Below are 11,800 nucleotides of genomic sequence, written 5' to 3' on the forward strand. Positions count from 1 at the left end.
CAACGTATTGAAAACGTTGCGTCGATGTTTCGGCACAATACATAGCTAGCAGTTCCTTACGGAAACTGCTATATCTCGATTCAGTGTCTAGCGACCGTCTCGAAAAGAATGCCAATGGTTGCCAGGAGTGGTTAACCCGTTGTTGTAAGACTCCTCCGATTTCTCAGTCGGATGCGTCTACTGTTCTGGTGTGCAAGCATGGTTGCCTTTGCGATAAGTTCCCTTATTTTGGAGGATGCTTTTCGCACGTTGTCGTTCAGAATAATGTATTTCGCATTTCCACAAAGTTGGTCGGTTAGCGGTTTCATTAAGGACGTACATTTTGGTATGAACCATGCCTTGCGTATCAATAGTGTCCTAGAAAATGTAAGGAGTTGGTTCAGATTTGATATTTCTGAATGTTTACAGTAATGCCATGCTTTTGCAGTCGTTCAAACACAATGTCCATATGTTGAAGATGGGATTCTCTGTCCAAACTTGCAATCAATCAGCCGTCAAAAAATGAATATACGAAGTTGGGGCCTCGAAAAACGTCAACTATGAAATTTTGAAAGGTCACCAGTTGGACGCCAATCGTTGCTGTTCTTTTTCAGGGACCATATGCAAGGGAGATGCCCATGGGCTGTTTGACGGCCTAATGATTCCTAACTCTATCATGTGGTCGAATTCGTGGGGAGACTATAATATATGGATCTAGTGAGGATGCATGACCGAGCGCCCTCAGCTAGGTGAGTCCATTAAAACTAATATGGTCAGCATTCAATATCGAAGACTTACAGAGCCATGTATTTTGAGGGTTTATTTACCGCTACACCATGTTGTTGTCCATATCGCGGGCCCACTGACACTGAAATTCGATATGTCACTTGATCAAGGTGTGTTACCTATGGACTGAAAGGACGCAATCGTCACTCCCATACATAAAACGGGACCAAGACAACTTCCATCGAACTAAAGACCTGTAAGCCTCACCAGCGTTGTAGTTAAAATATTGGAAAAGATAGTCAAACAGATCATAATGGCATTCATGGAAACCAATAACCTGTTAAACAGAGAATGATCTATTATATGCTCAGCTTTAGATTTGATCTGAAAGGGAAAAAATTATTCTCTATCAGCGTCTCTTTAAACTGCGTAAAAAACTGACCTTGCGATTATTGGAAATGCAATATCGACCGAAGGTCATCGTAAACTGCTCACGATAACGTTCGTGCTGGTGGGCCTACAGGTTATGTTATGAGACTCTGTTCTGGAAATATCTCGTGTTTGTGTGGCTAATCTTCTATAAGTATAAAATATTCTATTTGGAACTATCAGATACTTATTTCTCTCCACCATCCGTTGGATGGGCTAATGTTCGATGAGGCTGCTGTGCACGTTATTGGAGGAGGGTGAGTCTGAATAAATACACCATCTTTCTGATGGGTCTGTATGAATTAAGTTAATGACATGTTTTTTGCAAATGCCATGGTAAATGCTATGCTTCATTATAATTTCTTATAGCATCGGAGGAACAGTTGGAGCAGTTTTAACTTGTCCACTAGAAGTTGTCAAAGTTCGCCTACAATCTTCAAAAGGAATTGTACTTTCCTCATCTTCATTCAAGCATAACTCCGTCGCAGATTATAACCACAGTCATCGTTTATCGCGTATACGATGCATGTTATATGGTTTAAAACAAGCTGATCCTAAACATGTTCAAAAATCCAGTCCCAATCACAAGTCGGTGATTTCTTCGTGTATTAATTTGTCGAACCCCTCAGGCCTCAACATTCCCACTACACCTACCGATTTCCCAAAAGCCAAGCCTCATGGACTTCGGCGATCTCTTATTCTTCGTTCGTTAATTGACATTTTTCGTTATGAAGGACCCAAAGCTCTATTTAAAGGTCTTGTCCCTACTCTTGTTGGAGTGATGCCAACACGGTAAGCGCCTCGTTTCAGTGATATCTAAATAGTTATCAGCTTAAAGCAATTAGTCCTTCCTATGATTCTTTTCTCATTGACTTAAAGATTGACTTTAATTTTGGGAATTTATTCATAATCAGTAGAAGTTCCCTTTTAATTATTCCTCAGTACATCTACTGGTTGATAAACTCATCTACTACTACGGAAACCTCAGTTATTGATAAGTACACGTATCTATGGATGAAAGACATATAACATACTATTGATAAGGTAATATTGGTATATCTTAGAAATATTTATGTTGGGCTGAATGGATTTACTTCAGAGACTCGTTTAGCGTAATGTCTTTCACAGCAAAACTAACCAAAAGATACGAAAATGTAAATACAAGCTATTTATAGTTTGAAGCCAAGTGTTCTTTGTGAATTTTTTCAGTTGTCTTGGGTAGTAGTTTAAAGCTGTTGATGTGAATGTCATGTTCCCTTGATAATATAATTCAAAAAGATGATTTATTCGTACGAAATGCTAAGCTGTATACTCGGGTCTGGTTTTACGTTATTCAGTCTCACTAAAATTGTTTATGTAAACATGTGGTTTTTATCGTGTTATTTGTTGCACATAATATGAACTAAACTTTGTCAACGTCATTAAGATGTACATCTACACTATTTCAGGATTCGGTGGAGTTTGAACGTTGTACGAATATGAACCTTTTTATCAGAATTCGTATTTCTTGTATCCTAGTGCCTATTGGCAGTCGATATGACAATATGTATAGTTTAATCCGGATCTCACTAGGTGCTCCCTCTCAACCCTAATCTTTACAGGTTACCCACTAAGGATACCGGTTGTTGAAGACGTTGGTTTTCTGTTCAGCAGTTTCTAGTTACCACCTTAGATTGTCAAATGTCAGGGTCAACTCAATCTTTGATGACAGGTTCAAACCTCAAACAAAAGAATGTATCTACTCTTAGTAATAATAATAATAGTAATCGCTCCTAGTATATTGCAGTCGACCAATATTAAGGTAACAGAACAATAAGAGCTTTCATTGTACTCCAAATGATTAACGGTTTTTATTTATTCTTCCGACAATTTGTGACACAAGAATTAAAGTATGACTACAGTCTTCATAATTTTCAAATGACTGACGCAATTAATGTTTTTTTTTTAAATAGAGGTATATACTTTTGTGCATATCATAATGGACAGTTGTTCTTTGAAAAATATTTCCAGCCTGGTTCTTCATTTGTCTATTTATGTGCTGCTGGAATTGGAAGTAAGTGTTTTTGATACCGTTTCTTCATATTTATTAAATCACAAAAGTGTGCGAAATAGCTTGGTTTCAACAACCTGTTAGGACTTGTCAAAAATAGTTTCTTATGGAGCAGCAGATAAATTGTTGATAGAATCAGGTTTCAAGCAAGTATGTCTCAGGTTTGAGTTCCAATCCCACTTATTTCGATTTTGGTAGACAGGTTGCATCGCTAATCATCACTCATTTAGTGTAACTCAAAACTACGTACATTAACCCGTATTAAGTAATCTACATTATATATATATATACCAATGACCAGTTCGGTTGAGTCGTATTTGAAATCAATCAAATAGCCAGGACCTCGTTTACGAACTAGGACTGATTTATTATATATGCTCGAAAAGTTCATCCCGTGGTGTTGAAATAAAGGTTAAAAATAAAAATGTAAGTTACTTTACTTGGAGTCCCCTTAAGTTTACTGTCTCTCCCAAGCCTGGGTAAAGAAGGATGATTGGGCATGAGATTAACAACGCCATCCTGTAGAAAAGAACCTTGCTAAAAAATACTATCTTCTGGAGGGAGTGTGAACTTCCATGTACATGGACAACATCATTGATAAACATGGAGGATCTGACGGAGATGTGAAGGCACGAATCGGCAAAGGGCAGTATTCTTACAGTTGAAGAACACCTGGAACTCAAAACAACTCACGCAACATTTAAGTCAGATTTTTCAGCACAAACGTCAAGACAGTTGCGTTGTATGGGGCCGAAATTTTGAGAGCTACCACAGTTATCCTCAAAATGTACAGGGGTTTATAAATAATTATCTACACAAAATACTCCAAACCTGTTGACCAGACACCAGCAACAACTTACTGTGGGAGAGAACAAACCATCTTCCAGTTGAAGAGGAAATCAGGAAAAGACGCTAGAGAACACTTAGAACACTTCACTTGTGCTAACGATGTCGTTCAGAAGGACAATGAAAGCTCCACGACCAAACCATCCAGCTCAGAGAACAAAAATCCACCAAATGTTAGGGGCGGATAGTACACACATTGCGGAAATCACCAAACTGCGTCATGATGCAAACTCTAACTTTGAATCTTGGAGACTAAAGGAAAAAAAGGAGACCAATGAACATATTGCTCCCGGAATCGGGGTTAGGGATCGGTAGTCTGTGCTCCACAAGGGATAACAGGTGTAAATAAGTAAGTTACTTTTACGGATAGTAATCACATTGTGAATGAACTTAGTATCCCTTAACTAAGTTAAGCGTTAATCACATTGAACTACTTATCTTACTGATGCCGCATAGTTTGAAAGATTTAAATGAATTCCACTCTGTAAAATACAAAGTCCTCCCTACCATGTAATTTAGTTTTAAATTATGAAGTGTTTTTGGAAGCAGAAAAGACTGGTTAAAATTAATGTCTCAGATGTGCTTAGATATATTATTTGACATTGCTTAAAGTTGAACGCGATAATACATGTGCATTCATCGCTTTCTCTGAAGAGATTTTGAACTTGTACTATTCGCTTTTCATTTTCTCGTTTTAATACATTACCATATCTCCACACATTGTTGAGAATTGTTTTCGTTTGTTATTACTCCAGTGATTTGTTTATGATGTTTGATGGAAATATCCTATCTGTATTCAACTACCGATTGAATTTCAAAAATCTTTTTCTTGCTTACATATTTTCATTTCTACTTCCTTTTATCCAGTGTTCGTTATTGTTATTTGTGATACTGTTTTTTACGGTCTGGTGTAGCATTAATATTCTTTAGATTGGATAACCAATTAATACATTCTCTACTGGCATTACTTTTACAGGCATAACCGCTTCTTCCTTAACCAATCCTATTTGGTTTGTAAAAACAAGGCTTCAATTAGATTCACGGCAAGTTGAAATTGTATATCTATTGTTGAACATTGTTTACAGTAGCAAACACCCCACTCATTTTCTTGTTGTTTTAAGAAACATGAGTAGATGCAATCATTATTCATCGTAAATACGGACCAGCCATTCATTATGTTTATTCATTTCAAAGGCGATAGGATGTTCAAATTTTCCCATTCTTTTACAATTTGTTGTGAACCATTTATATTATCTTTACCACTTACACTTTACATTAAGGCATGTTAATTTGGATTTTTAGTGACCTGCAAGTATCTGACTCTAGGTAGATCGTATGAATGATTGTTATCAAAATATACATCCTGGCTATCCTTGTTTATAATCATCGATTTTAATCGCGTTAGTAGATAACAGAATTAAATAAGTCAAATATGAGAATGGATTTTTGAATACGTATACTTCATACAATCGTTGATCCAGACAAACGAGCGGAGAATCGAAGCGAAGAAAGTGAAGTGAATAGAGTGAAGCAAAAGGATGCGCGGTGGAGAAGGCAAATGAGCCAACTCAATTTAACTAAACGTTAATCGATATTTATAGTCACACAAAAATAAGCTACAAACATGTGATGTATAGGATAAGTGTACACACATACGCTCATATGAAAACGGTCAAGGTTGATAAGCAAATATTTAACAAGGTCAAAATGTGACTGAAGTAGAATGAGTAAATTGGCTTGTCCGGAAGCTATATGGGCTTAACATATCAACCGACACTACGGATTCTTTCGTCTAAAGTTATTACATTTGCTTAGTGAGTTCACTTCTAATGGTGCCATTGACCTCCAAAAGTAATCTGTATGTCGTGGATGAAAATCAGCTGAAGAATCCCTCAAAACTAAGGTTCACTACTCGGTTATTTAGTCCCAGTTCGGAACTCCTCAAGAGTATGCTTAGTAGTATAGTGCTGAACATGGGGTCCAGAAATTCTGGATTCAACCTTGTATAAAATCCATGGTTCATACTACTGAGTAGTGCCAAAGTAGAATTAATTACTTTTTAGTTTTCCATGACTTATCATCTCGATATCAATTTTTGACCAAATACCATTTCCAAGTTAAATAGCGCTCCAGAACGCCCTGGTACAACCGAGAGTGGGGAGAGTCAGCTCTCCCTCTCAAAGTGCTCTCACATGGCCACGTGCATACAACCACTGTCAGGGAAATCCTACTCACTGCTTTCCCGCGACGGGGGTGTTGTTTACAAAATTGAGAGGATGAAAAGCTAATGTTTGGCTTCTTAACCGGGTTGGTGGGTATGGAGGATCCACCTAAGGGAGTTGAAAAACCCTGATTCCAAACCAATGATGCATATAGGCTCTAGATCCTGAGGGAACAAACGGCTTATGAACTAATTGTCGGTCACCGACTACTATGGGACTACATCTTTTCACAACGCTCCACTGCCTTGTGGATCAGACCTTTAGGTTGAAGGCTCTGGATATGGCCTCTTAAGAAAACCATCTGCTTCGGTCTGGGCACCGGGGCAGTATCACAGCCCACACACAAATCAAGTGAATTGTGTGGCGCATATGTATCTGGTGCTTCCTTGTACCAATATTTATGTGTTCAAATAAATAAATAAATAAAGTTGAATAGCTGGATCTATGGATTCGATACAAGTTTTTACCTAATTTAATCATCAACCCCCTATAGAGACTTTATTTAAAAACAATTAATGAAAGTCATCAAAAGCATAATGGGTTAGATCTCAACAGGTGTATGTAAGTATTAAGTACAGTTCGTTTAGAGGCAGTAGGTTTTTTTCTTGATTGCGTTTAATTTTTCTAAATTGAGAGCTTAGGTGAATTAGGTTTTCATGTAGAATCGTCACTGGATGTTTTTGCTTTACAATTCATTCCCATAGTCACAGGTTGAAACGTTTTGTTAATTGTAATGTGTAGACACTTTCTTTGTTAAAAGTGATTATATTGTAACCCTTTGCTTGGTATCTTTCTAACAGTGCATGCGCTTAGATATATCATCAGTCACATTTACATCAACTGAAGATGCCTCCAAGTTTTTGGTAGAGGTCCTCCAGTGCTTGTTCATTTTGCTTTTATTATCTTTATTTTTACAACCTTTTGATTTTATTTTATTTTAATATCAGAAGGGGTTTTTGTGGATATTATGGTAATTTTAATAGTTGAGATCGTGAGTCAATTAAAGCTAGACCACCATAGAAAACCTGGAAGCACTGGGCGGCCGTTTTGTCCTATTGTGGGACTCCTCAGCAGTGCGCAACCATGATCCTGTCTCGCTCGCAAGCGCTTAACCTCTAGACCACTGAGCCGGCAGTCAGTCAGCTACAACGTAGGACCAGGCACATATATGCATCGGTCCAAGTTGACATATCTCGTTAGCACAACTAGATTAACACCGAATTCATAGAAGTAGTTCATTTAGTGGTGGTAATATATAAAAGAAAGGTTGTATATAAGGATATAGTACAGGAAGAAAGTTATGAAGCAATTTTAATCTCAAGGTTTAAGGGAAGATAAAGAGTGTATACACCTACGCCATTGTGATCGATTCTGAGCCATGTCACCTAGAGTCTCCAACCATTGGTTACAGTAGTGGCGCCGACGCCAACAAAGTAGTCTGCATCTACCAACATTGTATAGATCAGAAGTTAGTGACTTCGTGGACTGATCCCACGTTTTGGTTTGGCCGCCACTAACTTTCTTCCAGTTGTTTCCAATACTAGTTAGGATTGCTAATTAATTTCTTATTTCATTATGAATTTATGTGCAGCAATATTTGGTGATTTTAATTTTTGTAATCTATATTTATAAAAGTTTTGAATAATAGAAAAATATAAAACTTCTAATACACCATGTTTCTTATGGTTTATAGGCCAGGTCATACACCTATTACGGTTTCACAAGTTATACGTAACACTTGGAAACAAGATGGATTACGTGGCTTCTACCGAGGTGTAAGTGCATCGTATTTTGGTTCTCTAGAAACAGCTTTAAATTTCGTTGTATATGAAAATTTTAAATCAGAACTACTTTGGAGAGAGCATAAACGTAAACGTCAATTAACACTTAATAGTCCTGTTCCAATATCGGAACAATCTGTTTACAGTAGTGATAATGATTATCTGCCTCAAAAAGCATCGGATTTTCGTGGTTCAAGTGGTGGAAGTAAATTGTCTGCTTCAAAAGATATGATCTTGTGTATGATTGCTAGTGCTTGTTCTAAAGCAATCGCTATTACTGCTCTATATCCTCATGGTAAGTACGTAAGTAGTAATTGTAGTATCATGAAGATTAGTAATCTTTATTTGTGTACTTAACTTTCCATTGATTAATTAATTGACTTGCTCACCAGGTACTTTATTACGAGCCACACTTAAATGTGAGTGCTAATGTTGACAGGACATAGATTAAATTAAAGCATATTTCATGAAGAATCCTGTTAGGGAACTCTGATTGGTCCATTTTTACTCAATCAGCTTTGGTGCATAAATAGAGAGGACTCTAGAATTTTTCTATGTAGGAATTATAAATATACCGTTTTTTTATCACTGTAACTTCGAATTGGTTAACTAGAAGTTTGTTTTGATGCTTGAGTACACCCCTGTTTCGACCGTGTGTCTGATTTAGGGACTAGTCGAGTGAAATAGTGTCCGAAGAATGCTAGGCAATAAAAGGATCGGATAAGAAAGCCAGTGAATGATATCTCTCAGCATCTGATCTGAATTGGGTGGTATTATATCCAAACGAAGACTAAATAAACGGTAACTTCCAGGACTAATATATATATATATATATATAAGCTTCCGACTAACTACTGTTGTATTATTAACTATTCTTAGTCTGTTGGCGGTTTATTATTCATAGTCTCCCCTACTCTCTACCACTTTTTGTCTTGATCATATTTAATTGTTATTTTCCATTTTACAGTATAGTATGGTCTGCTCTGTTTGTATATCAACTACGTTTGTCTAAAATACATTATTAGTGGAGACTGATTACTAATTTCTGGACTCAAGGGTAGGACGTAGAGGAGGTTAGGGGATCGCGACCCAATTCGAATTCAGATGTCGACCCAAAGTTTTTAAATGTTGAATGGATTTCGGAGTGGGGTTCAAATCTAAAAGTCACACGAGTGCCTTAACAACTAAGCCCTCGCTCCACCACCACAACGATTAATAGATACAGGTTCAAACGCAGATAAATGAATTCGATTCGATTGAAGTAACTGAGTGGACCAGTACATTTAATTTGTATTGATTATTATTAACATAAATAAAAAAACCTTAAAGTACATTAACGTACACTTATTGACTTAATTATACTAGTTCCTAATTTCATATTCTATCAAATTGTGTTATGGCTTTTTATATGTCCAGGTAATTATAAATGACTGTAATCGTTGGTTAGTTTAAACAAGAACATAAATTTAATTAATTTCAACAAACATTAAGTCTCTTTTATCAAATAACTTAATTTCAAGAATGTTTTACTTCGAAATTCCTTTTACGTCTTTTTTTTGCCGTCTTGATTACCAGTAATACAGAAATGACCTTAGGAATAATATCAATACACATTGTTTTATAGAAGTTCACTAAAGATCAATAAAAGTAAATCAATGCTTGTATACACTTGGTTTCCAGGCATATAAGAACTGAAGATCGCTACCCGAATGGTGGTAGACAAGGAGGTGAAATGGTTTTAAGCTTAAATTTACAAAGTCATTTAGTGTATTTCTTGTCCATATCACATGATTAACCTGGGTGTGTATTAATGGTCTAGGTCACTAAACATTGTTGTAACAACTATGATTGGCTCAATCAATAGCTTGACAGTGGCAAATTTAGAAACTTCCACAATCTAGTCCATGTTTGTAAATTTTGAGACATTGTAAACAAGTAACCTAGACCTATTTCACAAGGCCAGTTTTAGTCACGTGATGGGTTTGGAAAAATAAAGACAATCGTCTAGTGAAACCTAAAAGAAATTAATGTGATGTAACATCATCCTGGAAACAGTCAATATAAAATATAGTTGAGAAAAAATGTACATTGAGGTAAAAATTTAGTGAGTTTTCTGTCAGCTTTGTTACATAGTTTTGAAGCACTTTGCTTCAAGAACCCACGTCCAGTGTGCTTTGAATAGGAAGGATAATTATTCCATTTTATTTTCATCTGAAGCTACAATTAAGTTTATATATTTAGGATTACTGTTTTTTGATGGGGTTTTGTTCTACGAGCTGGATGATTTGGTCATGGAGCTTTCATCTTCCTTCTGAACGACATCATTAGCACAAACTTCGAAGTTTATGCTGACCAAACCATCCAGCTCAGAGAACAAAACTCCAATATCATCCACCTGAGCTTCACCATCTCAGGATTACTGTTTATAAGCTTGTTACAAAAAAATAAACAGTTTGTTTTATTTTGATATTATGTCATCTCACAAACCTGGAAATCTTAAAAAAGTTCGTTTACATAATTTTTCATCTTTACTGCTAAATAGAAGTAGCTCGAACTCGTTTACGTGAAGAAACTGGACAATATCGAGGATTTTTTCGTACACTTCATTTAGTTGGCAAAGAGGAAGGTTTAAGTGGCCTTTATCGTGGTATGGCAACTCATTATATTCGTCAAGTACCTAATTCTTGTATTATGATTGGAACTTATGAATTCGTTGTCTTTCTACTACAATCTTGGGATTTAACTAAAGACATCAAGGTATAGTAGTGTATTGCTTTTATTCTTCTACTAATTAAAATCTTATTTTCTTTCCCATTTCTCTATTTGTACAGAAAAAATAATTATTAGAGTGAAAAATAAATTTGTATAATTTCATTTAATTTATTCTTGCTCCTCATATAATCGTGTTACTTCCCATTAGAAACAAAATAGCAGAACTAATAGCCTCGAAGAGAATATAAGTGATAAAAAGAGTTATTCAAGACTTTTATTCCGTTCAAGTTTACTTCTTATTTAGTTTATTATTATTATTGTTATTATTATTTGGGTGTCAAATTATAAAGATTGATTCTCTATGGGCGAGTATTTCATCTTTTATGTACTTGTTTGTTTGTTTTATCCCTCTCCTTTCATCGTTTCTTTTTATCACTTGCTTCCACTGCTAAACGATATATATATATATAGTACTTTGTTAAAATATACACAATATGCATTAATATACCGGCAAAAATGTAAACATACTGAGGCGTGTAGATGTTGTGTTGTAAATTTTTATCTCTATTATCACCATTTCCTTCGACCTTTTTGTCTCTTTCGCCTTCAATATTATCATCATTTATCTCTTAGTTATGTTATTATTAATCATCTATTTTCTTTCAGTTTATGGTATTGTATACTACTGATTATTATTACTGTTATTAGTCTCTTCTCTTCGTTTTTCCCTAATTATTGTATACATGCATTTCCATTGTGTTTTGTAATAAAGTTTGATCAGGAAAATAATCATTATAGATGACAATCATTATCTTCTTGTTTTGGTAATGAATGTAGTGTTATAAAACTGAAAAAGAAGCAGATCTGTGGCCTAATGCAAAGTACAAGCTAAGTGTTGACAGACAATAGATTTATTGCACACCAAAAAATAGATCAAAAGCTTTGCCTGAATACACTGTTCTTCACATGTGTTCTATATACATTGATCAATAGTCAGATCTTAATAAATTGAACTGGGTAGTACTAGACATTTCTTAATCACTAACTTACTGTAT

The 11,800-nt window shown here is 35.7% G+C and overlaps 1 protein-coding gene across 1 annotated transcript; it reads left to right on the plus strand.

The window, feature by feature from the left end:
• Positions 1–1,173: 1,173 nt before the first annotated feature.
• Smp_061250 (mitochondrial carrier protein, putative) lies at positions 1,174–11,555 on the plus strand. The gene is made up of 6 exons (XM_018790574.1): positions 1,174–1,391; positions 1,504–1,926; positions 3,087–3,187; positions 5,007–5,097; positions 7,946–8,328; positions 10,576–11,555. The coding sequence occupies exons 1-6, from the start codon at positions 1,354–1,356 to the stop codon at positions 10,794–10,796; spliced, it is 1,257 nt and encodes a 418-aa protein (XP_018646203.1). The 5' UTR covers positions 1,174–1,353; the 3' UTR covers positions 10,797–11,555.
• Positions 11,556–11,800: the final 245 nt, after the last annotated feature.

The sequence above is a fragment of the Schistosoma mansoni genome (assembly GCF_000237925.1).
Source record: "Schistosoma mansoni, WGS project CABG00000000 data, supercontig 0062, strain Puerto Rico, whole genome shotgun sequence".
Lineage (NCBI taxonomy): Eukaryota > Metazoa > Platyhelminthes > Trematoda > Strigeidida > Schistosomatidae > Schistosoma > Schistosoma mansoni.